This window comes from Gavia stellata, chromosome 4, assembly GCF_030936135.1.
Source record: "Gavia stellata isolate bGavSte3 chromosome 4, bGavSte3.hap2, whole genome shotgun sequence".
Lineage (NCBI taxonomy): Eukaryota > Metazoa > Chordata > Aves > Gaviiformes > Gaviidae > Gavia > Gavia stellata.
In genome coordinates, this window is record NC_082597.1 from 1,889,360 (window position 1) to 1,915,648 (window position 26,289).

Here is a 26,289-nt window from a genome sequence, read left to right on the forward strand (position 1 = left end):
GAGGGAACATCTCTCCCTCATGCTGTGAGCAGTGGCGCAGTCTTGCTGTGCTTCATATACTGTGAAATTTACTCTAGAGACCATGTATAAGTGAGCAGCTCCACTTGGCTGGCATCACCTTTGTGCAAAATCCTTTTCATTTGAAGATCATTTTTTAAGTGCCTTTTTTTTTTTTTAAATCAGCTTTTCCTAATACCTTCCCCTTCCATCAAAGGCAAGGGGTAGACTCTGGGATTTTAGTTTCTTTTTAAGAGATTGCATTTATGTTTAAATAAACCATAGCATTGTTTTCATGTTGTTAATCTGAACAGCACTGGCTGATCGAGTCACTGCTACCCCTCTTAGGGAGCACCCACCCCTGATGTTCAGTTGAAGTGTTACCACTTGCCCCACTGTTAAGCTTTCCCTGTTGGGGATAGATTTTTCCCCCCTTCTGTAGCCTCAATTGCTGTTTTTTTTTTTTTCAAGGCCCTGAAAAATAAAGGTTGGGCATCACAGCTAAAGTGTTCTCTGGTGCTTTGGACCACAGAAAGTGGTGGCAGCTGCTTGTAGCTCTGTTGTATCTGTCCCTTTCATTGTACCTTCGCAGGACGTGCAGGTCACAGGGCAAAGCTGGGAACCTCAGCTGCACTGCATGGCTTTCGCCACTCCCCAAGGCCCTGTGTTTGGTCTGGCTTCTTAGCCTTTGCTCCTGGAGAGTATTATCATCCTATTCCAACCTCTTCCAAACCTCCCTGGCTGCTTGCTGCAGCATCCCACTGCTCCTGGCACAGGGGCTGACCCCAGACCTTGCTAGCAGCTGTGGTCTGGGAAGGGGTACCTGCCCTCCTGCCCCTGGCGTGGGGTGTCCTCTTCTGTAGGACCATGTTGGGCCAAGGGGCCTTTTCTCCAGCTCTCTCTTCTGGCCTGAACTCAGTGGCTCTTGCCTCTTGCAGAGGCTGAATGTCTGCACTTAATATTTGCCTTCTGGCCTCAAGTTCTGGAACCTTTGTACTGGAACAACCTGGCCATACATGCGCTGGTTCTTCTATTACCTACTTGAACGAGCATCTCCCATTATCACCAAGGCAATATTAAAACCATGCGAGCCTGGATCTCTGATCAAGCAGAGTCCTTGAGTTCTGTCTTCCTTGCTCTGGCAGTCTTAGGGGGAGCAGCAAGGAGCTTTCCCCCTGGTGTGAACACAGGGAAGAAGGTGGGGGGTGTTGATCTGGGGCACATCTGGCCTCAGCCCAGCTCCATACTGACACCTGTAACACAGTCACTTAATCTTAGCTTCAAATCTTGTCAGCCACCCAGACAGGACAATATAGTCCTTGATGTCCCTGTGATGCCCTAAGTCACTGCTGGGTCACCCAAAGCTGAGTGTCCAAGCCTCTTCCACTGGCTGGACCACTGAAGGTGCAAGCCCACAGCCCACCTGTGCCCTCTACCTATGGCCTGGAGCTGGTTTCACCCCTCCAACACAGCCGTCCTGTGTCCCCAGCACAAGGGACTTGCTTTTGCTGATAAAAGCAGATAGAAGCATTGTCCAGTGATGGGATTCCAGGGCCACCCCCCGCCCCTAGTAATCCAGGGTGGCTGCTGCTCTTCCTAAAAAATTACTTGTTTTAAGCACTGCAAAGCTCACAGCTCCCTTTTGAGGGTTTGCTTGAGTTGCTGCTAGTCTACTGCATGTTGGGTTTTTGAATGATAAAAGCTTCCCGCTGGCTCATGGTGGCAGAGGCTTTGCTCTGGGGCATGGCTTGAAGGGTATATGGCTCCAGGCTTTTCTTGCTCCATCTCCTGCTTGTCTTCACCTCCAGCCCAGGTGATGCCCAAGTACTGGTTTCCCCCTTTTAAGGGAACATTAATGCCCTTTGTGCAATTCCATACTCAAAGGCAAAAAGCAGAGTGTTAACTGCCTCTGCCAGGCCATGATTTCCCTAAGGGAGAGGGAAGGATTCAGTATCTGCAGCCACTCACGGAGGGAGAGGAGTTAAGAGCAGCCGCAATGCTGCCCAGGACGGGGACAGGACAGACTGAGACAGAGAAAGCTATCTCAGATCAGGATGTTGTGGGACAGTCCTGCTGCTTTCACCCCACAACTTACCCCTGCTCCCAGCACCAAGCAGAGCAGCTCAGGACAATGTGGGAACCTCTTTGGAGCATCCTTGCAGCCACCAGTGGCTAGTGCTGGGCTTGTCCTGCTGCAGAGCAGGGAACCACAGTGCCGGCCCTGCCACACTTTCCCAAACACAAAGGCTGGGTCTAGTTCCAAGAAAAAGCCCAAGCATCCCTCACTCCAGGGTAAATGTTTTCTGTTTAGCCTCAGACAAGGTGTAGGAGAACCTGCTCGGTGCCATCATCTTCTGCCCTCCCACCCCACACCTTTTCCATCTCTTACTGCCCCACGCTATTGAGCCCATCTGCTGCCATCAGCCAACTCTGGGTACTCACCCAGTAATCTTCCCCAACGTCTGTATTAACGATGGCAGGGTTGTCCATACTGATGCTATGCTAGGAAAACAAACAAAAAAAGCTTGATGAAGCAGCATCATTAATTGCTAACAAGCAGCTCCCCTCCTTGGGGAGGGAGGGGGATCCCAGGTTGGTGCCCGCCTTACTCTGGGCTGTTTAAAGCCTAGTCCCGTTTCTCCCTTGACTGTGAGACCTTTTGGAGTCCAGTGCTCATGTCGCAGGCAGGGAGCAGCGCTCCTCTCCCCAGTTTTTACGCCAAAGTACTTCCCCGCAGGGCTGGTGAGGGAGAAGGAACACAGGAGCCATGTTGCCTGTATTTATGTATCTGTTTGTATTCTGCTTTTGGGTTGATTTTTTTTTTTTTTAAAGCTCTGATAATAAATCAGTCCAAGCCACCCACTTTGTCCTCTCACCTCACCTGCTGGCATTTCCCTTGGCAAAGGGAGACGAGCCAATCCCCGGCGTGTCACACCTTGTACCCTGCAAACAGCAGCAGGAGCATCCCTGACCCTTCTTATGAGCCTGTTAAAGACCTCTGAGTGAGGATGATCCAAGACAGTCAGACAAGACCAGGCTGGAAACAAGAGCTGGAGCTTAGGGAGGATCACAGAGAAAGCTGGAGCCCACAGCCACCCCACTGCTGGCTCTGTCCCCATGGCGCAGTGGTGGATCTCCCGTGGCATCTGCTCTGGTGCTGTGACAGAGGACATTGAGTGCTGTCCTGTTCTGCTTCCAGGGATGCTGGCTTCAACTGAGCCATCTTCCGGTGCCCAACATCCGCCACACCGAGAGCCAGCCTTGGTGGGCATCAAGCAGCAATCACCCCAAAACCATCACTAGCCTGGGTGGTGGGCACAGAGGGGCCCAGATGAGTGACCAAAGGCTCATTTAAGGAGAAACGAGCTTGTTTCTGATTTGTACAAAACTGCTTTAATGACAAAACAGCCGAAAAATACTTTTTGGTGCGTTTCTAGTACCATCAAGAAGCCCTGTGTGATCCCCAGACCCGAGTCCCTTCCAGGCCCGGGATCACCCACCGCCTGGAAGGGCGAGCGGCTCATCTCAGGCACCTTCTCCCAGTGCAACACGTCCCAGGGGAGGGGTCTGTCCTTGAGACGACACAGAAATCCCCTTTAAGGCCCTCCATTAAGGACAATTTTCCTTCCAACCACACAAGCGTAGGCTGTAAATACCTCTGTGAAGTGCTCTGGCATTGAGGCTCCTTCTTGGTTCAGGAGCGCTTTTTTTTGTCACCACTCTTCCCATCACCGAAGCCCCATTGGCACCTCACTGGGGGAGCCAAGCAGCAGCAGGAGCTTCAGCAAACGATGCTTCCAGACCGGAGCCAGCCCGGCCAAGTCCCTGAGACACCGGATAATGCCTTGACAGGCGCTGAACCCAATGAGAGGGTTGGAGAAAGCGGAGTCCAAACCTCAGCAACCACTGGGCGATGGGGCAAAGAAGTACACAGCCAGGAGGATGAAGTAGACCATCACCAGCACCGTGCCTAGGGCAGACAGAGCAGGTTGGAAGGGGTTACTCCCTGGAGCAAGGAGGGAGGTTGCTTGTAAGACCACCTGGTGTGGTCTGGGCTAGCCACTGCAGAGGACTTTGATGATTCTCTGCAAAAATCTCAAGAGAGGGAGTTTAAAACCTCTTTTAAGGGTGAAAAGGGAGTGATCCCCCTTGGAGCTGCTGAGGGTGGTAGCTCCAGCATCTCCAAGATGGTCAACCAAGACCCCAGAATTGGTCAAGCCACTACATGCCAAGAGCTGCAGCAAGCAGATGACCCCCCCAGGGCTGCCTCCAGGAGCTCCCCCCACCCCATCATCTCAGGGAAGGTGGGTACACCGAGTCCCGCAGCAGCTTCACAGGTGAGTGGTCACCTTGGAAGTAGTCACATTTTCCATCCATGAAGATGTAGTTCATGAGCACCACGCTGAACATGCTGGCGTAGACGTGGAGGTCACTGAAGACGAGCGTGAAATTGGTCGGCTGCGAGGCAGAGAGGATTTTGGGTTTATGGCCAACCAGGACAGCCCCACACTGACTGTGGTTGGGGATTTGTATGTCACCCCTTAAACCCCCTCTGCCACGTGTCCCTAGGGCTGGGGACAGCATCAGCCAAGGTAGGAGACATCTGACCCCACTTTCCCCTGCTCTGAGCAGAGAGAGGAGATGCTGGGGATGGCGGCTGTGCCCTTGCCATGTCTTACAGAGTGCTGTGTGTCCCCAACCCTGCTGTGGGAGGTCACCCAGGGGCTGTCCTGGGGCTACTCACATAGAAGATGGTGAAGAGCACGAGGATGGGGATCTGGAGCATGCAGACCTGGACGGCGATGCAGTTCCCAATCTCGATGCTGGGGAGGACAGAGGACTTAGAACTGCCAAGCGCCAGGTCTCCAGCAGCCCTTGGGTCGCTCAGCTTGGGGCAAGAAAAAACCCACCTCGGGGAAACAAACCATTGCAGCCCAACCTGATTCTGGCCCCATTTTTTGGGTGGCTTCAAGTCCTCTTGAGGACAAGTTGGCAGGGATCTGACCCACCAGTGCCATGAAGCAGAGCAGCCCGTTGCTGGCACCAAGGCCCAGCTATGGGACTGGGACCACGCTGGAGGACACCCCAAAACCCATTCTTTGAGCCATCTCACCTCAAGCTCAGGTTGTTCTGCAGGGCAAACTGGATGCCATTGACAATCTCCGGCAGCTCAGGCACCATCGCCAGCACGGTGACACCGATGAAGTACTGCAGGGAAGAGGTGACATCAGCACATGCGTATGGCCTGATCCTGACCACATCCAAGCTGTGGGCAACCAAGCTCCTTGGTGCATGGAGCATCTCAGCATCTTTCCCCTGGCTTTTGGGGCTCAACCCCACAGCCAGGGCAGGTTCCCGTGCTTAGAGGGCACATCTTGGTCCCCAGGGCCACCCAAACCTGGCTCACCACCATCCCCGTCGCCACACTCACCTGCGAGATGGTGGAGTTGGTGAGGATGGGGCTGATGTGCTCTGTGGCCAGGTCGGCACAGGCTGACATGCAGAGGGTGGAGAGCAGGAGGATGACCAGGGCCCGCCAGCGAGACCAGTGGACCACAGCACTGTGGTGGTGACCAGGCACTGGGGGAAGAGCAGAGACATGGTGGGACACCCCGGGGCGGTGAGAAGAGCCGGCCCCGCAGCCGGGGCATCCTGTGGTTCGGGGACACTCACTGTGACAGTCGCTGATGTGGATGTCGTAGATGTGCGAGTGAGTTTTCAGGGTGAAGAAGAGGCCTATGAGGTAGGCGGCAGGGAGCAGGAGGGACACTGTGTACACCAGGGGTCTGTGGGACATGGGTGACATGTTCAGTGCCACCAGGTTCCAGCATTGAGACCCCAGGGGGTCCCCTGCACCGGGGCTGGGGGTGGAGGAGATGAGGGTGCAAAAATCGGAGCCCTTCGGGGGGCAGAGAGGGGACCTGGGAGGGATGCGGGGCCACAACCCAGCCCAGGAGGTGCCACCCCACCCTGGGGACAACCCAGTCCCCAACCCAGCAGACACTCACTGGACGTGACTGTAGTAGAGGGTGCCGTTGTTCTCCATCTGCAGAGAGAGCCTGTCAACAGGGATGCAGGGGGCAAGGGACAGCCCCGCTGCCACCGCCAAGAGCAGGAGCCAAGTGGGCTCGGAGCATCCCCAACCCCAATCCCCAGCAGTCGAGGGTCCATGTCCCCACTCACCAGGTCAAAGTGACAGTTGTGGCAGAGGTAGTGGCCCAGCGGGTTCTGGGTGACGTTGTGGCACTCGCCGCAGACCAGCTTCCCGTACACCTTGGAGAAGAGCGTCGGGGCAAAAACACCTGTGGGGATGGAGGGACATGGGGTGGGCGCCCAGGCTGGTGGGATCTCCCAAAACCTGGGGACACCCCTGTCCCCAACTCACCTCCCACGGAGAGGAAGAGCAGGGCTGAGCTGACGCCCGCCGAGCGGCTGTTGAACCGTTGCTCCTGGTGCCGGATGCCCCCAATCACCATGCATAGACCCTTGGGGATGGAGAAAGCCCCCCCCCCAAAAAACAAGTCCTCATCAGCACTTTGCTCGCAGCATCCTCCCGGCTCTCCGCAGAGACCGGGCGCTCTCATGCCATGAGTGTGCCACCCCATCTCACCGGGACAAAGAGGACGCAGCCCACCAGTGTCCCCGTCAACGCCGACTTGACGATCTCGGCATAGCATTGGTTGCCCTCGCGCGAGCCCTTGATGAGGGCGGTGATGTAGAAGGTGAGCTCCGTGATGGAGCCAAACGTGGCGTTCACCACTGCTCCCACTGCGAAGTTGCTCTGGGCTGAGATGCTGGAGGAGAAGGAGGGTGTCAGGGGGGCTGGCATGTGTCCCCACCTTGCCACCAAGCGTTGCCCCCTGTCACCGCTCACCTGGCGATGGCCATCCCGATGTAGTAGGAGAGAGGCATGATGGAGAGCAGGGCCAGCGTGAACTTGACGGCGGAGCTGGTCAGGTGGTTGTGGCTGTCCACATAGCCCAGCACCAGTGTCACCAGCACCAGCGGCAGCAGGTCTGGGGTGGCCGGTCAAGGAGATGACCGAGGTGGGGTGGGATCTGGGGCCAGCCCCCCCACCCCATTCCCCTCCAGCCCATGAAAGGATACTGACAGCGAAGACGTTGATGCCATCCACAGCATATTTGTAGTAGTAGGGGTTGAGGGCACGGTAGCAGCAGAGAATCACCTCCCCCTCCAGTGGCACCTCCGTCTGCGGAGGGACAAGCAGGTGACACCAGTCTGAGCACACCCCCCACCCCAAAATCCACCCTTGAGTGGGGTGCGAAGCCTTCACCCCCACACAGAGGCACCCACCATCCTCAGTCGCCGGACGAGCACCTGCTCCGGGGGCAGCAGCAGGACACGGGCAGCGGTGCGGGCGCTCAGCTTGGCCACGGGGATGAGGACGACGAGGAGCCACGCGGTGACGCACACAAGCCCATGGGCCAGCGCCAGCGCTGGGTAGCCCAGACACAGCCACACCACGGCACCAGCACGCTGCTGTGAAAGGGCAGCCACCTTTAGGGTTTGGCCACCCCAAAACACCCACCCCAGGGGAACGAGGCACCCATGGGTGCTATCCCCACCATGATGGGGGGCTCCTGGGGTGTCCATGCCTAGGAAGGGGGTGTCACTGTGCCTGGCATGGGGCTCACCCAGTATCCGGTGTCTGCCCAGCACTGTGGGCGCCAGCGGCGCGGCACAGGGCCGCCGAGCAGCGCTGAGCTCTCCCCTGCGCTGGCCTCACACGCACCCAGTGCCTGGCGGGATTTGGGGACCTAGGGGAGATGAGGGGGTGTCAGGGTGCAGCATGGGACACCCCAACCACCCCCCATGGGGTCCTGATTTGGGGCACACTGTTACCTCCACTTTCTGGATCACTTTGCCGAAGGGCCAGAGGAAATACCTGGCCAGGTCCCAGCAGAGCCGCCCTGCGGGGACATGAGCATCAGCTCTGTTGGGGACATACACGTCCCCTCCAGCTACAGGGCCACCCCACAGGGAAGGGACCCGGGAGACCCCAGGACCCATCGGTGCCATTTTGGGCTCAGCCAGCAGACCCACGGCTCACCCAGCCCTTCACATGGGGACCCCAAATTTGGGACTCACCATAAGGAGCCCCCACAACAGTGACGAACATCATGGCAGCCACGAGGACATAGAGGAGTGAGAGCCACCAGCCAAAGAGCAGCAGGTAGAGGACATTCCCGCATGTCACCGTGGACCCTGCGGGAGGGGAGGAACCGGATGGGACCGCTGTCACCTGCGGCAACTCAAATCCATGAGTTGGACATTGCACAGGGTGTCCCTAAGGCCACCCACCTCCGGAGCCCCGGATGACATTGAGGTCAGAGTAGAGCTCCTTGACGATCTCCGATCGGTCCTCCCAGGGCCGCGCCGTCACGTGGCTCTTCCATTTCTTGAAGCCAAACTGCAGAGAGATTTTTTTTTTTTTTTGAGGCAGGAGAGAAAAAGAAAACTCATTACAGCCACCCAGGAGCACCCATGGGTGCCCCCACCCACACCACAGGCACCCACCTTGTAGTTGTTGGAGAGCTTGTTGGCCTCCACAGCGTTTTCAGCTGTCAGGGTGGTTTTCACCACGCAGCTCTCGCAGACCTCCTCTGAGTGCTGCTGGCAGCAGGACGGGGAGCACATGGCTGCGGGCAAGACAGGGGGTGACAGGGGGTGTGGGACCCCCAGGGAGCCCCATGCCCGGCCCATCCCACAGCCGACCTACCTGGGGGGACGCGGGGACGGTGCAGGTGGCAGCCCAGGTCGCCCAGGTCACCCTGCACGTTGTTGATGGCGGCGCAGTGCCGGTCACAGAGGGAGCCCCGACGGGGGCCATCGCTGTCACCCCGGGGCTCGGTGGCCTTGGGGACATCTGCGGGGAGGGGGATTGGAGTCACGCTGGGGCTGTATCCTGCCTGGGCTCAGCGCCGCGGGACACCTGGGGGCTGCTGCGCTGGGATGCCACCCTGGTCCCCAAACCCCACGGGGGACACACAGAGCCCCCGGGGGGACCCAGGTGATGCTCGGGAGGGGGACCCCACCGCTGTCTGGGGGGGACACACACCCCCCCCAGTGCCCGATGTGATGCTCACGAGGGGGAGACACCCCGGTACCCAGGATGGGGGGGACCGCCCCGGTACCCAGGATGGGGGGGACCGCCCCGGTACCCGGCGTGATGCTCGGCGGGGGGGTGGAACTACGACGACGAGAGCCCCGGTGCCCGCCCGCCCCCGGAGACCCCCCCCCGCTCACCCGGCGCATCCTGCGTGCAGCAGCGGCGGCGGCGGCCGGGCTCACCCTCGCTGGTCATGGTGGGGGCTGCAGCGGTCCCGGGGGCGGCGGTCCCCGTCGGCACCGGCCCGCCGGTATTTAACGGGCGGTGCCGGGCATGCGCGCCCCCGGGAGCCGCCCCCCTTCCCACCGGGAGGGGCCGGGGCCGAACCGCCTCCGCCGGGGGCTGGGATGCGCGGGGTGGCGGCGTGCGCGGGGTAGCGGGGTGCGCGGGGATGTGGGGTGCGCGGGGACCAGGGTGCGCGAGGTGGGGGTGCGCGGGGATGTGGGGTGCGCGGGGATTTGGGGTGCGCGGGGATGTGGGGTGCGCGAGGTGGGGGTGCGCGGGGTAGCGGGGTGCGTGGGGATGTGGGGTGCGCGAGGTGGGGGTGCGCGGGGATGTGGGGTGCGCGGGGATTTGGGGTGCGCGGGGATGTGGGGTGCGCGAGGTGGGGGTGCGCGTTGTGTCGGGGTGCGCGGGGATGTGGGGTGCGCGGGGATGTGGGGTGCGCGAGGTGGGGGTGCGCATTGTGTCGGGGTGCGCGGGGATGTGGGGTGCGCGGGGATGTGGGCTGCGCGGGGACAAGGGTGCGCGGTGTGTCGGGGTGCGCGGGGATGTGGGGTGCGCGAGGTGGGGGTGCGCATTGTGTCGGGGTGCGCGGGGATGTGGGGTGCGCGGGGACGTGGGGTGCGCGGGGACAAGGGTGCGCGGTGTGTCGGGGTGCGCGGGGATGTGGGGTGCGCGAGGTGGGGGTGCGCGGGGATGTGGGGTGCGTGGGGACAAGGGTGCGTGGGGTGGCGGTGTATGCGGGGATGTGGGGTGCGCAAGGTTGGGGTGCGCGGTGTGTCAGGGTGCGCGGGGATGTGGGGTGCGCGAGGTGGGGGTGCGCAGTGTGTCGGGGTGCGCGGGGTAGCGGGGTGCGCGGGGATGTGGGGTGCGCGAGGTGGGGGTGCACGGGGATGTGGGGTGCGCGGGAATTTGGGGTGCGCGGGGATGTGGGGTGCGCGAGGTGGGGGTGCGCAGTGTGTCAGGGTGCGCGGGGTAGCGGGGTGCGCGGGGATGTGGGGTGCACGGGGATGTGGGGTGCACGAGGTGGGGGTGCGCGGGGATGTGGGGTGCGCGGTGTGTCGGGGTGCACGGGGACCAGGCTACGCAGTGTATCGGGATGCACAGGGACGGGGATGCACGAAGATGTGGGCTGTGCGGGAAGGGGGGTGCACGGTATATGGGGGTGCACGGGGAACAGGGTGCATGGTGTATTGGGGTGCACAGGGACAGGGGTGCGCGGGGATCCGGGGGCACGGGGATGTGGGCTGTGCGGGGCTGCGGTGCGTGGGAACGGGGGGCGTGGTATATCGGGGTGCACGGCGACCGGGGCGCACGGTGTACAGGGACGGGGATGCACAGAGATCTGGGGTGCGCAGGAACCGGGGTGTGTGGTATGTCGGGGTGCACGGGGCTGGGGCATGCAGGACCAGGGGGGTGCGGTGTTTCAGGGTGCAGGGGGATGTGGGGTGCACAGGGCTGGGGCACGCAGGAACCGGGGTGCACAGTGTATCAGTGTGATCAGGACACACAGTGAATTGGGGTGCACAGGGACTGCTGTCAACAGGAATCAGGGTGCACAGCGTGTCAGGGTGCACGAGGACTGGGGTACGCAGGAATCTGGGGTGCACAGGGATGGGGGTGCACAGGGATCCAGGGCTCTTGCGCTGGGAGCGGGGTGCACGGGGAGTGGGGTGCACAGTGCGTTGGGACCAGGGTGCATGGCAACTGGGGTGCAGGAGAATCTGGGGTGCTCAGGGACCAGGGTTCATGGTGTATTGGGGTGCTCAAGAACCAGGGTGCATGGTGTATTGGGGTTCACAGGGACGGGGATCGATGGGGACCAGGGCACGGGGTATTATTGGGGTGTGCAGGGATCTGGGCCACATGGGGAAAAGATTGCGCAGGATCCTGGGGGTGCACGGGGATGGACGTGGGGTGCCGGGGATCCCTGCAGGAGCCCGGTGCCCCTGAGGGTGCCCTGCAGGAGGGGTTCTTCCCGCAAAACATCCCCATTTTTTGGTCAAAGAAGAAAATTTTTGCACTTCAAGAGCCTTTAGCACCCAAGAGTGACCGAGCTCACGGGATGAAGGGCAACTGGGAGGGCCCCGTGCTGCCCTCGGGGGGGCGAGACTGGGGGGAAAGCCCAGCTAAACCCGCCTCTTGAATGTCCCTCCTTGGCGCATCGATGGATTTCGGGATGTGGAACCGCAGGAAAAACTCAAACAAGCGTTTGATAAAACGAACTCATTTAATACGGGAACCAAATGAGACATTTCGTCATTAGTCCCTCGGAAAAACCCTGCACCTCCCTGGGGAGACAGTCACCAGTAACAGTCGCTTCACACCAAGAACCAGCATAAAGCGATAAAAAGTGAGGACACCTGTCCCGAGCACAGCGAAAATTCCTCTTTTCCCTCCCCGCAGCAAAAAATGCAGTACAAAAATAGATTATCGTAAGAAAAGAGGTGGCATTGTCTACCCCCGGTAACAAGACGGTGTAATTCTCACGTCTCAGATGTACACGTGGGTTTTTTTGGCAGTTTACGATGAGAGCGAGGGGGAAGACGCTGACACTCTCGTCTTCTGCTCACAAAGATCTTTAGCACCTCAGGGTTTACAGATTTTTACCCCCCTTTGGAAAAAAAAACCTAACTACAGTAACTACGTACATGTCTAAAACCCTCATTTGTCAGAATTTACAACAGATTCTCCCCGCCCCGCCCCTTATATACAAAGTTTTTTGGCAAATATCGAACAACCCCTTCTTTGAAACAAATCCAAGTGTTTTTTCCCCAAAAAAGGTACATCCCTAAAAGCGGGAACTTAAAAAAGCCCGGGGGTTCATAGAGCCTGGTCTCCCGCCGAGGCGCTGCAGCCACGTGCCAGTTCCGTAACGCCCCCAAAATAAAAGGTTACGAGCAAAAAAAGCTGATGGGAGCAGCAGAAGTAAATTAAGAAGCTGCAGTTGTACTGGAGGCAACCAGCATTTCACAGCTCGCAAGACTGCTGAAGCTGGGTGGTGTGCTTATTTTGTTAAAAAAAAATAGAAATAAAAATAAAAATAAAAACCATATTTACTGAAACCAGCAAGTCAGACACAGTTTTCTCTTTTCCTTCACACTTGCGGCGCAGACCCCCAACACATCTCGTGGGGTCTGAAAACCCAATGACACCCATAAGCAGGAATTAAAAAAAAAAAAACCACAACGTTTTTTTTCTCAGATGTAATAAAATGAAGCAAAACGAGGCTAAACTTTGTGACTTGGCTTTTCTCGTGCCTATCTGGAATGTCTTGGATCCTGAAGTTGGCCGAATTGCCGTATCCTTTCACGTGAGCTCGCTCGCGGGCGTGCGCAACCTCGGGAGGGCCCTTCCAGCCCTCGGAGCAGCTGGACTTTAGTCCCGAGATCAGTGAAGCTCAGTTAAGCGTTGAAGACGTGGACGGATACGTGGAGGAGAACCAGCAAAAGGCTTTTTAAAAAACAGGATTCGTTCAGGTGAGGAGCCGGAAAGAGAAAATTTGCCTGGTGTTAAAAACATTTCACTTGTTGAAATGCTGCTAAATAGTATCGTCACAAAACCCACACAAACACTTCCCCTCTGCCCACAAAGCAGAGCTTTCATTGTCCCCTTCCGTAGTTAAGTCCGTCTTTAAGTCAACAACTTAACAATGCTGCTCTGTTTGTCTCGCCAGAGGAGCATTGTTCCAACTGCCTTCCCGCCGGAGGTGTTATTCTCCAAAAATCCACAGAATGTTGACTCCTGATAAACCCAGATTTACACGCCTGCAAAACCGGAAGTTATCGTAATAAATCGCAAGGAAATGAAAGCAAAGGAAATGAAAACATTCAAGGAAAAACTATCAATTCCATGCTTCAGCGTTTTAACAGGCAGGTAAGGGCCCTGTTTTGCCGTGAACCGAGGGCAGCACTTTCAGCACAAAGGGGACGTCTGGACGTTGCTTTGATCGCTCGCACACGTAGTATTTCCCCAATTTTATGGAAAAGCTGCTATTGTTTCAAACAAGAAGGTGATTTTAACACCATTAATATCATCCCGCCGTAGCGATTTCGGTCTGAAGTGCCTTCAGACAAGGCGTTTCAAAATGGGACGTTCCGTTCCCATCTCGTACGCAGCACGATGACACGTAACGTTGGGTACTTACCCAAGCATCCCAGATTCTTTCGTCTTTATGATATACAAAAACATAAGCAAGGTATGGAACATGTTGTTTCGGCCCTGAATCCACAGGAAAAGCGAAGAACTTAGAAATCAAGTCACCAACAAGAAATCATTGCAATATTTCAGGTAGAATAAGTGACCACAGAGAAAGATGTCATGAAATGGCGTCACGGGGTGGGTTGTCGGGCTTTTTGCCTTAGTTCTTTGCTTTTTTCGATTAAGTAAATACCAGAAAAAGACCAAACGTGGGTTTTGGCCGCATTATCATCTCCAAATACTTTAAATGCCGGAGCTTTTTGGAAGGCAGAGATCCAGCAACAACCGGGGCTCAATATAAAATTAAAATTCGCAGGACAATTGCACCGGTTTGAGACTGGAAGCTTCCCCGCCCCAAATTCCTACGGACAAGCACAGGGATTGCTGGCCTTAAGGGGTGAGAATGCACATCAGAGATCACACGACTTGGTATTTTAAAATAAATTGTCAGAAAATAAGCAAGAGGAAGATACTACCTAGGTACTTATGTATCTTAAACAGATACTAAAGCTGGTATTTAGCAGCAGGGTAAGTACTGCGTGGTGGTCAAAGACCAAGCTGATGCTTAATTCCTGCATCAGGCCAGCCTACATGTAAATAGCCAAGAAATGTGGCTAGTTCCTAAAAAAAAAAAACCCCAAATCCGACCTGCCAGTGATTTCCCAGCAGCGGGAGAACACCACTAACACCACTGTACCTTGGGCAGGTTGTAGACGTGGCCCTGGTAGATCAGCTCGTAGTGAGGCGGATTGATGCTGCTCTGGTAGATGCAAAACACGTTTTCATTCGAAATGTCTGCAGATGAAAAGTGTGGAAGATGACGGGGATTTTAAAGGTGCTGACGTGAGCCAAGAGGCAAAGAGCAGCTAAACGTCAGCGCCAGTACCTGGTTTATCTGGTGTCTGAACGAAGTGTTGGGAAGTGAAGGTTTTCCCATCGGGATACTTGGGGTGAGGCGGCAGCCTGGAGTCGAGGTAAGTGCAGAACACGTGCATAATGATCTGGGCAAAAGAAAAGCAAACCGCACTTTAGCGTCCGTAAAAATACAACAGCTTTCTTGCTGTAATCTCAGGCGTTAGTCACAATATTCCATAGTCTGTGGTTGCAACGTTGACTTAACCCCTCTATCTTTAGGAGCCCAAGGCAGCTTAATGCTTAAAGCAGAGATTTCAGGCACGCCACTGGGGCGAGGGCAAGTTTCTTTTTTCCGGTGAGCGAAACAGCATCAGTGACAACACGATAAAGCGATGCTGCACGTCAGGAGCTCGGTTCCTGCACAAGCAATTTTACCCTGACATCCTGCAGAATCTGGCAAAATCACCCATCTGACTGAGCGTATTTAGGCCATGAACTCCGAGCCATCTGCTGTAGTGATGGGTTCTGTGCTAGGCTGCGAGGATTTGGCTGAGAAGGGCAGATGAAATCAAATTACAGCTTTGCTGACACTACACCTATCGAGGAAATTTCTCCTTTCTCCTCACAAAAAGGCAAAATAAAAACCACTGGAAAAAGCTGAGCTGGCCATAAGTCTTTGGAAGAATGCCAAAATTTGGAAATAAAGTCCTAGAAAACCACACCACAGCCCACCATGTGTGTTTCAACCCTTCCTGGAGAGTTCTCAACATTTTTATGGGGGCAACGTCACCAAATCAGCTGGAATCTGACATTTTCTGTGTCCATGATCTATAGCATGATCTGGTTATAGACAAAACAAAAGAGTTTCTCTAGGGGAAATGCAAAAAGTCTCAAGAAGTTTGGGAGATGCACCTTGGAAATCACAGCTTTGTATTACCTGCAGTGTGATGAACAAAAATGCAAAATTCTGTTTTTTTTTTTTATAGTAATTGTCTTGAGTAAGTTAGTATCAAAACTTCATGGCAAAGGTTTATATTCATCTCTTATATTGGAACCTCTTCCCTAGAATTCTTAGAAGTTCAGTATACTGTCGAACGCCACCTCTCCCAACTGGTTTTGATAAAAACCTGAATTCCAGGGTGTGCTCCTCTGTCTCATGTTAAACACTTTTGAGCCGTTCACCCTGCTGCCTATCAAGACACTAAGAGTTGCTCCGTGGCCAGTCACTACCAAATATTTAAGCATCTTCACAAATAGAAAATCAAATCCTATTTCAAGACTGATTTTGTACAACTTCAGCTTCCAGCAACCGAATCTCATTCTATCTTGTCAGCAAAGCTGTGAAGCTCTGACATTCAGATCTCCTCATTTTTTTTTCTCCCAAGTAATTGAAAATCTATTTACAATGGGGGCAAAAAAATAAAATCACCCTAACTCTACTTTCAGATACAGAGTTCAACTGAAGACTGGCGCTGTAAAGCCCGTTTCCTACTCCCTGAATTGTTCTGTGGTCTTTCTTTTAATTATTTTAATTACCTCAGCTGAATTTTCAAGTCATTGTTTACACTGAGGTGCTGTTCCTCCTGACCTTTCAGATTTCTCACAAAATATTACCAAATTAAACAGCAGTCCTGCCACTCCATCTGCATTTCCCCCTGCCCCATCCATTATAGCAAAGGAAAACAAGAACAAGGTGAAAGGTTTTCCTTGCATTAGAAATTGTTAGGTGAAGGCAGACATTCGGCTTTTTAAAAAAACACAGCAAGAGAACTGCCCCAACAAGATCCCCCCCTCAGGCTGCTCCCCGTAGTTCTCTGACGGACGTTTCAGAGGAGCCTAAGCGAGAGCCCTGCCTAAGACTAAGATACGCAATTGCGTTTTGTGATCTATGCCATGTCCAATCCCATTTGCATTATTCCCCACGGAATCTCACCGACTACATCGGGATTATCTGTGTAAGTGATGCAAACAGGATTTTACCACGTTCCTCAAAAGACTTACTGGCTACCCCCTGGCTACCCCCTCCAAAACCTACGCTGAAAGGCAAGCCGCTTTAAGCCGTCATCTCAAGACATCTTTGAAAACTTACAGAGGAGTCAGTGGGCAAGTCGGTGTCCCACTTGCGGCCTTTGAAATCTCCTCCTCTGTTCCATCGGAAGGAACTCATGCATCCTCCCTGGGAAAGCTCTGAAAGCAACAAGATTTATTCCATTACTGGGCATTGAAAGTGTATGAAAGTGACGCTAGTTTCAGGGACTTTGTACATGTTTCCGGTGTACAAAATAAGAAATCAACTAACGAAATGCTTGTAAAGATATTTATATGGGGAGGTAAATTTACAGGCTGATTTTTATTTGTAGTTAACGAAGGGATTAAATCCAGCACTTTGCATCCCAAGCACGCAGGAGGAAATTGAGAAATAAAGCTTTTAAAAAACATTCCCAAAGTTACATCCAAGCCCGGCATCATTCCGTCGCTATAAAAAGAGAAAGTTGCGAAGAAACGCCTCTCCGGCTTAAAAGTGGATCTCATCCCTGCCATGGCTCTTCAGACATCGCCACCGAAGGAATGTCTGACGCCACCAACACTGTGGTAACGGAAGCGTTTTAAAGTCAGTATGGTGACACCGTGTACCTTTGATCCTTTCGACCAAATACTCCTGGTTTGGTGTAAGATCCAAATACTGCATTATAGCGTTCAGGGTTGGAATGAGCGGAGCTTTAACGAGCGCTGCCTGCTTCAGACTGCTGATGCTGGCTTCTGCAACACAAGAGGAGCCAGTATGTCAGCTACGACCACCACAGAACTCCGAACAGCCTCTTTAGCAGGCGTCGCTGCCAAGAGCTCTCCTTTTTGGCGCACCATTTAAAGCCCTAGAAACATTTAACATGTGACACTACCCCAAACACTCATTTCAATTCCAATAAAGTAGTAGATGCCTGCTTTACAGCACAGAATATAAAAGCTACAGAACTCCAGTTCATCAGAATTTAAAAAAATAGTTCTTTCAGAAAGCAGGCTGATTTTAAGGAAGAATTTGGCAAAGCACATAGGACTGAAGACATGGAGAGTTTATAGCACATCTATCCTTGAAATGTTTTCTGACAGTTTAATATGCAATAACCCATGATAATTTGAGCCTGTAATTCCCCAGCAGTAAGTTTAGGGAAGGAAAAAGAAAAAACAAAAAAGGAGAGGTTTATGAATTTTGTACGAGACAAGCCATCGGTGTGACTTCATCAATATTTCCAGAAGTCTTATGAAGAACCTTTCCAGCTTAATGAAACGCGTGACATGGAACAATGAACACACCAATAAAGAGCAGAAATGGAACAGTAATATTTAACAGACCAAATTTATGTAACACCTATCCAACGCCTCAGCTATGGAGCAGCCAGCCCCCATCAACCACCACCGGGAACCCCAAAGCTACTGCCTCATCCCTACCTCCAATCTGCAGTTCTGGACACCCCATTCTTCTGAGCTGAGTGCTCACAGACTCGATCTCTTCGACAAGTGGCACTAGAATAGTCTCATTAATCCACTAGAAAAGAAAAAGGTGAAAATTCAAGAGGTCAGAAGTAACAAAAACGTAAAAAAAACCCCAGCCCTGAGCTTATGTCCTACTAATCATCAGCTGAAGCCAGCCAAGGAGGAAAGTAATTAAATTAGAATATCAAGTTAGGCAGAGTTTAACTGACTCTTTAATAACTTATAAAAGGCCAGAAAAGTCAATGTAAAGGAGTCAGGAGAACAAATCTCTAGAAAGTATCAGATAAAGCTTTTCTGAACAATGAGGAAAGGGGTATTATGAAGCACGGCCCTCCATCCATAAAGATAATTTATACTTTTATGAGTCCACTCCCTTTCACGTTTCTTTCAGGAAATGAAGGAGCTGATAAAAACTATGTGTGGGATTTGTACGTGACAGGATTTGGGAACTGAAGCAAGCTGGCCTGAGGTTTAGGAACAGATGCTCAGGAATCTGCTATGGATCTCATATTAATCTTTGCTTTCCCCCAATCTTATTACTTTAAAAAAAACCAACCACAAAACACACAAGCAAAACTACATACTTGATAGATGCTGCGACTGAAGGGGCAATTTGAAGCTAGATTTACTAATTATTTTGCCATTGGGTGCAATTAAGTCTCCTCTGCTATAGCAATTATTATTGATAAGATCAAGGTTTTTCTTTCTGCTTTTTATTACACTGCTCAGGACTGTCAGAGGAAGTCAACCTTTGGGCTGGGATTTTCCATGCTTTGAGCCCAGGAGGCTGAGTTTGAAATACTGCAGAAATATCAATTTAGCAATGTGAGTTACAAGAAGGAAAACCAAATCTTGTAATCTCCAAGATGCTTTTGTTCCTTATTCAAAGGTGGATGAAATATACAACTGTGAAGTTTTCAGAACACAAAACACCGACGTCAGGTCGAAAACGCATCTCAGGACTCCTCTCTTACAAGCACGCTGTGTTTTTTATCAACTTGTGCCAGCCCACCCCAATCCTCAAACGGACACCGCAATTCTTCCCACCTCCGTCGGCACACAGGGGACACGGAGGTGCTTTATTGCTCGGCTGCGCTTGTGAAAAACAGGCAGTCCTTAAAGACGGGACTTACGTTTCTGAACTTAGCCGTCCAGGAATCCATGTGATCAAGGAGCTGTCGGTTCATCGTCACCCGTGCCCAAACCTGTGGAAAGGTTTATTAAGTACAGGTAAGAACTTAACAGAATACCAAGAATTTTTACGGTCTATGACATTTTCTGATGCTAACTACGGCACATAATTCAAACTGCATTTTTCCCCAAATTCTTATACGTCTGCTGGCTGTATCACATGACTTCTACAGCAGCTTCACACATGACACTCCCACTCTCTATTCACGATACAATCATCTTGCATGAGCCCAAATTCAGTTTTAAGCTCTCTGCTCTATTAGGATAAAATTAGTCTGAATTGTAGGCTTGATTTAAGAGGTATTTCACAGAATCACAGAATCACTAAGGTTGGAAAAGACCTGTAAGATCATCAAGTCCAACCATCAACTAACACCACCATGCCCATTAAACCATGTCCCACAATGCCTCGTCCACACCTTCCTTGAACACCTCCAGTGATGGTGACTCCACCACTTCCCTGGGCAGCTTATTCCAGTGTTTCACCACTCCCTCAGTAAAGACATTTTTCCTAATATCCAGCCTATTTAGAATGGAAAGCTTCATTAGGTTAATGTAGGAAATAAAGAAAATCGATCAAATGTAATTGAAGCCACATGAATTGTATTCCTTCGCATCAGACTTCTTTCAGACGAAGCGTAAAGGCAGTGCTTTATATCCTTCAGCTGTTCCACTGGATTAAATACAGATCAGTCTTAACTCAATTTGTATGTCACAAATGTATTTTATCCAATGTACGCCTTTCTCTCCAAGGGAGAAATCACTTTCCAACTACAATTCAGAATTTGAACAGTCCATTTACAGTGACGCTGTATGAAGATGGTTAAATGGTAGAGTATTTCTCTCTCCCACATTTTTGATACAGCTCCAATCCAAACCTTTGCACAAAGCTGTGTATTTGAGAGGCCTGTTTCTCTCTCTTGACCACCTTGCTGCAGAATTTACCTCTTCCGCAGCCTGTTTCGAGCTCAGATCAGCTTCGTCCTTGTGTGCTGACGGAGCCTGGGATCTGCAAGCCGGCTGATACTGGAACTTTCTCAGCATCTGTGCATAGTCTGCCATGGAACGGCTGTAGTTCCAAAAAGTTGGGCTGCTGGAAGGAGAGCTGGAATCTGAGCTTCCTGAAAGGATTAATTCGTTAAACAGTCACATACAATTATTGCCAAGTAATTCTGGAAGCAACAGTACAGGCACAATAGGTCAGTATATTAAGGCTTTGACAAGAGACACAAACAAGAACTGCCATGAATACGTACACTGAAGTCAGTCTGCACAAACGCTGATTTCACCCCTATCTTGATTGTCCCTATGTAGGACAAAAACTGCCTGCAGGTAATTCACCCCCTTTATCTGAAATGCCTTCTCCACAAGATAGCCCTCTCATCAAGCTGATAAAGCCCTTATCCTCTTACCATGGTCCACTTCAGCCAACAAACTCTACAGAGATAATCTATCAGCACACATTTCCATATGCTGCAACAGCAGCATATATCCTATCCAAAGGAATACTTTGGAGGAAAACTTTCTCAAGCTCCTAAGCCATAGAGACGTCTAGAAATGATGGCATCCTACCTCACGTCCTAATTACTCAGTAGAAGACCAAACTGATCAGCAGCCACCTTTACCAAGGTCACAGGTGACTACCATAAACGAGTTCAGTCTATTTACTAGTACGAGTACGCTGGAATCCTTTGCAACTTTTCTCATCTGCAAAAGAACTCCCGAATAAACCAACACCTTCTTCTTACCAAGCTTCTCCGATGAAATAATTTTGTTTATTTACCCAGTTGAACTCTGTGCTGTTTCTCTTCTTCACGTCGAAGGAAGGTGTCCAATGACATGAGGTCTATCATATAGTCTTCTTTGCCAGTAGGAGAATTATACCGAATGGGTGAAGAGCGGTAACGAGACCTTAGCCCACCGCTTTCCACTGGTCCAATACTCATGGGGTATGGTGATCCACCAGGAGAGGGGCTGAAGCTGGAAACCTTGGGCAAAGAAAAACAAATGGTTGTGTCATAGGAAGAAGACAGAATTCCAATTTGATCTGTAAACGACATGAATATAAAAGACTCTTGTTTGGGGTTTGGGTTGGGTTTTTTTCTTCCTTTGTATTTACATTTTGGTTCCTTATTTTTGCTTTGTTCTGAAACAAACTAGCCACTCTAAAATGAAGTGACACCAGGGAAAAATGACATATCCCGATATGATACATTTACAGCTACTTTGCAAAGGGAGCAAACACACATATACGCAAATCTCTGCTGGCTGCTGCTCACCTTCGATGGCATATAGCACAAAACAAGGACCAAACTGTACCCTTGGGAGCTGTCTTGGTCGTTACCTTACTGCAGCTGCTGCTTGGTGAATAGGTTACAGCACTGCTGTAAGAAGCGCTGTTGCTTGACAGAGCCTGTAGCTGAGGGCTGTAGCCTGTGATACAACTGGTAGTAAACTTTGGACTGGCACTAGGGGAGCGGGACGGGCTGTAACTCAGCACGCTTTGACCCTGGATTGGAGGAGAAGGTGTCGAAGATGGGACTTTCTTTGCCGCCAGCTCATGTGGTGGAGTTGTTTGTATCGCTGCAATAAGGAAACACAGGATTAGCATTATGGATGCAGCAGCCCCAAACTCTCCTCCCTGCTTTAAACGCACAACCAAACGCATACACAACACTATCTTAAGGCAATTTTAAAAAGATGCTAGAAGGGACACTAGAAAAATCTGGTCCCTACAGAACTCAGCAGTCAATCCACTCACAGGAAAAAAAGAGAAGACCAAGACACATGACCACAACTCAGTACAAATCCTACAGCTTCAGATTTCAGTTAAATGTTACCAGGCACCTTGCATAACCTGGGGGGCTTCTCTAACTTATTTCATCAGCTACTCTACCTGCTTACTTTATGCATCTTTCGCACATAGAATGTCTTAATTTATCTGTTCAAATAAACATATGAGATCCTTGAACTTTGGCGATACAGCATTACTCCCGTCTGCTTCCCGTTTTCTAGGGGCAGACCAGCAGAGTGCAATACTACTGTGCTAGCATTTTGCTTTTTGTTTATTTACCTTGTCAGGTTCTGCCATATTTTAAAACTTTGCTTTGATGTTCAAGAGCTTGCTGAGTGACCGCTCTCTGGGCTGTCATTTTCAGACTTCATACAAAGGTCTGTCTGTCCCTCTAATTTGCTTCTCGTTACCTGGCGTGGTATTAGTAAGATACCAAAACTAAATATAAACCTGCACTCTCTGCCTTGCTTCTAGTCCCACATGCAGGTTACAAATTCCTTGTCCACACAATGTTCGAATCTCTCACTGTCCTTCAGCAGCTGCTATCAACCTGTCCTTTTTCACCGTGTGTGTTTGCTTCCCCTCCAGTCCTCCCCACACACACTCAGCAAATTACCACTTGCTGTTGTGAATTGTAATACATGGCTGGTAATTTAGTTTACCGCTCATGTCAGATAAGGTAATTCAGAGCTCACTTCACTAAAGAATCCTGCCATTGAGAAAGATACCATCTTGAAACAAAAAAAAAAGAATAGAACAAGATTGCCAGAGCTATTTATTACACTTACCTGCATTCTGCAACCCCAGCAGGGTCTGCTGCCCAGGACTCATGACCAAGCTCGTCGGTGCCACTGTGTATTTGAAGTACCTCCAGAAATCAAATAAGGCATTCAGGCTGAACAGAGATGCAAGTGCAAGTTCTAGAAGAAACACAAAAGTTTTTACCGTAGCTTGAGCACGGGGAATAATAAACGTATATTATTTGCTAAAACAGGCATATGCCCATTAAAAATAGGTCATTATTAGTGCTATCAATAAGTGCCAATTTGGGCAAGTATCTAAGATTTCTTCGCCTTCTTACGCAAGAACCATTGGAGATAATTTTCCTTTCTATATTGACATTAATTTATATTGCTAAAATTGAATTTTTAAAAATGGACGGTTGTTTTCCAAAAGGGACATAAAACTACTGCAATGAAGTTTCACAGTATTTCTCAAAAATCATCTTCCATCAAATCATCCGTCACTCATGAGTTTTCTCCCCCTCTTGCTTCATCCTCTAATAGCATTTGATACAGCTGGCTTAGAGTCTACTCATCCAAAACTTAAATTATTGTGAAATGCCATCCACACCCACAGTACAACACAGTAGTAAAATCTGCAGTGTTCTCCACACATTAAACAGATTTAATGCACCAAACAAGTTCTTCAAGCCCTTTTATGATATATCTAAGAAAGCTGTTACTCCTTACCTGTCACTAAAAAGGATGAAATTCAAGGAAATTTCAAGGGAGATAACAGAAAGCAAAACAAAGTTTTGGTTTAAATTAAAAAAAAAAAAAAAGAAAAAGAAAAAAAAAGGCTGGCTTAAAAATGACCTCCCCAGCAACAAAACTGACAAGTGAAAAAAGAAAAAAATACTGAAAATTAATTGAAATGCTGCAGCAACTCACCAATATACCAGAGTGGCCAGTATGTGATGTTGTAATACGAGCTTATAAGTTTTCCAGTCCTGAAAGGAAAAACAAGAAGTTACTATTTTGCAACAGTTGGGTCCTGGGAAATATTTAGGGATATACAAAGTAGATGCTTTGCTTGTCTGAATCAGATGTAACATTTAACATACATTTCAATATATATCATGCCAGCAACAAACACATTAAGGAGTCCCCAGGCCAAGACCACTTTCCGGGCTTCAGTCTCCTTCCTCATCTTGATGGTCCTGTTGATGAGGGAAGTTGCTGGATTCTGTTCTGGTGTCATTATCTGTAGTAACAAACACAAAATTGGTCAACTTTAATACAGTAAGATTCTCAGTCAGTACGAGATTAAAGAAAAAAAAGCAGTAATCCAAAACAAACCATATAAATGGACTTTACCTTCAGCCAGAGTCATGTTCAGTGTATTAAAAAAAAAAAAAAGCATATTCTTTTTACCGGTAAAAATAGGTAATATTTCTTCAATTAACTCTACTGGCAGCACTGTCACCTCAGTACTGAGGAACAGTGTCCATTTTCTCCAGTGAGGTGCAAATGAGAGGACAGCGACAGATTCCAACCTCATTTTTGAAAAATAACATCCTTCAGAAGCGAGAGGCAAAGCTCCTGCCTTGTCCAGGCAAAGGAAGGCAGAGGAAGGAAAGGCCTTGCACAATTCTGCAGTATTTTTATTGAGAATTCCCACTCATTTCAGTAGGTAACAGAGTATTTTCAGACTGTACAGCCACCTACTGTGGGTTCAGTACATCTGAAAACTCCCCGCACACCTTGCTACCTTTACACCCAGTAACACCTTATGTGAAAGAAATAACCCGGGTGACTTTTTCTGCTAGTCCCGTCACTAAAATATGCTCCTGTTCCTTCCTGCCACTTGCTTAAAAACTTGTTGCATACTTCTTCACTAGATGGGAACATAAATAATTTGCTTTTTGGGACAAATAATTCAATTGTACATTATTCCTCAAAAAAAAAAAAAAAAAAAAACAAACCAAACCCAACCCCAAATCACATTACCTTCTTCTTACTCGTAAAATGATTCAACGGTGAAATAGGTAACATCAGGATTACTGGAAGAATTATACAAGAACATGTTGCCTGGTACTTTTTTTTGACAGGTTTTTCATACAGTTCGAGCCCAGAGACTTCCCTCCCCACACTGACAAATGTAGCAGCCCTAAGCAGAGATCCTCTCCCCCATCCTCACGCTCCCAATCTCTCTCCCTGAACCACGTCCTCCTGCAGAAGCATAAGTTGCACAGTTAAGGCACTGACCAAAAAGCAAGATTTGGTCCCATTCTACTCGTTTAGGAGGGCTGTGTGTGTGGTCTTCACCTCCAGACTGTAATATGTCCTCCCATACCCCTGTCCTCTTCTGTTATGGCATAGCAATGAGGGAAGGCCTCACTCTGACAACCCATAAGGCACTGACCCCAGTGCCACGCATGGAGGTCCCCCACACCTCCCCTTGCCCTGAACCCCCCAGCTTCCACTATGCGTGCCCCTCTGCCACACATAGCCCCAGCTCCCCTTGCCCAAGACCCCACAGCACCCTCCACCCAGATCTGTCACACACAAAGAACCCCCACAGCTTCCCGCCACACATACAGGGACCTCCCGCTGCCCAGACCCCACTGTCACACGCAGGCAGCCTCCACATCTCCCCCCAGCCAAAACCCCCATGCCACCCTGGGGGGGGTCTCTACAGCTCCCCCCACCCAGACCCCGCCGTCAGAGAAGCTGCCTCACCGCTCCCCCCCACCCAGACCTCACCGTTACCCAGGCAGCCCCACAGCTCCCAGAGCCCACACCCCTGTCACACAGTAGCCCGGAATCTCCCCCCCATCCTGACCCCTGTCACACGGAGGCGGCCCCACAGCTCCACCCGCCCACAGCCCTGTCTTACATGCGTGGCCCGATGCCTCCACAGCTCGCTGCCGGACACTGCCCGCCTCTAAGCGGCCTCCCCTCAGAGCCCCCACGTACAGGCCCGAGGAGCCAGGCGGTGCTGGGGGCCAATCACAGTACCTGCCGCAGGGCTGAGGGTCAGGGGACGTGAGGGGACACACAATTCCCCTCAGGAAAGGCAGAGCCACCCCTTTTTCCCAGCCGGGGGGGGACGCACGGCTGAGCGCTCTCCTCGCACACGCGAGAGATGCCGCCCGCACTGCAACGACCGCCCCGTCTGCGCCTGCGCCAGCGCCGCCGCCTCGTCAACGCCTGCGCCGCATCGAGGGGGAGGCGGAGCCTGTTGCTAGGGGGACAGCGGAAGCGCCGCGTTTGGGCGGGAAGGGGCGCGTGAGGCGCGCGCCGGGGCGGCCATGTTGGCCGTGCTGTGGGAGGGGTGAAGATTGCGGGGGGGGCGGTGAGCGGCCAACTCGCTGTCCTCTGCGCCGTTGCTGTGGTGCAGAGCTCACACCTTGCTGTATTTTTTCCAGTTATTGTTACCGCTATATTGATTACACATAGTAATGTGTATCAGACCACACATTGCCCCGGTCAGCAGTTAAAGCTCTAAGAGATTGTGGGTCTGTTGGCATGCTGTACAGGCGTAACTTTGTATTTACGATCTGAAATGCTGTAAATGAAGACGGTTGTGTGAATTTTGTGCTAAATCAGCGTATCCAGAAGGTATTACCTGAGGTAAAGATGGTCCCATCGGACATAGTGGCTTTGGGTGACACACTTGTCTC

The 26,289-nt window shown here is 51.3% G+C and overlaps 2 protein-coding genes across 2 annotated transcripts; both read right to left on the bottom strand.

The window, feature by feature from the left end:
* Positions 1-3,893: 3,893 nt before the first annotated feature.
* LOC132316878 (uncharacterized) lies at positions 3,894-11,604 on the bottom strand. The gene is made up of 21 exons (XM_059815990.1): positions 11,587-11,604; positions 9,265-9,469; positions 8,738-8,884; positions 8,536-8,657; positions 8,320-8,428; positions 8,107-8,223; positions 7,861-7,928; positions 7,653-7,775; positions 7,312-7,497; positions 7,105-7,207; positions 6,872-7,013; positions 6,608-6,791; positions 6,383-6,482; positions 6,181-6,299; positions 6,006-6,043; positions 5,671-5,783; positions 5,429-5,577; positions 5,111-5,205; positions 4,742-4,820; positions 4,347-4,455; positions 3,894-3,967 (listed from the first exon to the last, which is right to left on the bottom strand). Exons 1-21 carry the CDS (start codon positions 11,602-11,604, stop codon positions 3,894-3,896), a joined length of 2,400 nt encoding a protein of 799 aa, XP_059671973.1.
* A 24-nt stretch (positions 11,605-11,628) lies between these two features.
* Positions 11,629-25,679, bottom strand: TMEM209 (transmembrane protein 209). The gene is made up of 16 exons (XM_059816435.1): positions 25,503-25,679; positions 24,614-24,666; positions 23,728-23,867; positions 23,555-23,613; positions 22,670-22,801; positions 21,432-21,670; positions 20,871-21,075; positions 20,033-20,208; positions 19,030-19,101; positions 17,852-17,948; positions 17,039-17,164; positions 16,494-16,591; positions 14,436-14,550; positions 14,247-14,344; positions 13,497-13,570; positions 11,629-13,116 (listed from the first exon to the last, which is right to left on the bottom strand). Exons 2-16 carry the CDS (start codon positions 24,656-24,658, stop codon positions 13,062-13,064), a joined length of 1,731 nt encoding a protein of 576 aa, XP_059672418.1. The 5' UTR covers positions 24,659-24,666; positions 25,503-25,679; the 3' UTR covers positions 11,629-13,061.
* Positions 25,680-26,289: the final 610 nt, after the last annotated feature.

Excerpts from the sequence above, each read along its gene's own strand:
- LOC132316878 (XM_059815990.1), bottom strand. Across the intron at positions 6,300-6,382 it reads GCTCTTCCTCTCCGTGGGAG|GTGTTTTTGCCCCGACGCTC; the intron begins GTGAGTTGGGGA and ends CCATCCCCACAG. Across the intron at positions 5,206-5,428 it reads CCAACTCCACCATCTCGCAG|TACTTCATCGGTGTCACCGT; the intron begins GTGAGTGTGGCG and ends TCTTCCCTGCAG.
- TMEM209 (XM_059816435.1), bottom strand. The coding sequence starts at position 24,658 with ATGTTACCTATTTCACCGTTGAATCATTTTACGAGTAAGAAGAAG. Across the intron at positions 21,076-21,431 it reads CAAGCAGCAGCTGCAGTAAG|GTTTCCAGCTTCAGCCCCTC; the intron begins GTAACGACCAAG and ends TCTTTGCCCAAG. Across the intron at positions 19,102-20,032 it reads CGAAACAGGCTGCGGAAGAG|GTTTGGGCACGGGTGACGAT; the intron begins GTAAATTCTGCA and ends ACCTTTCCACAG.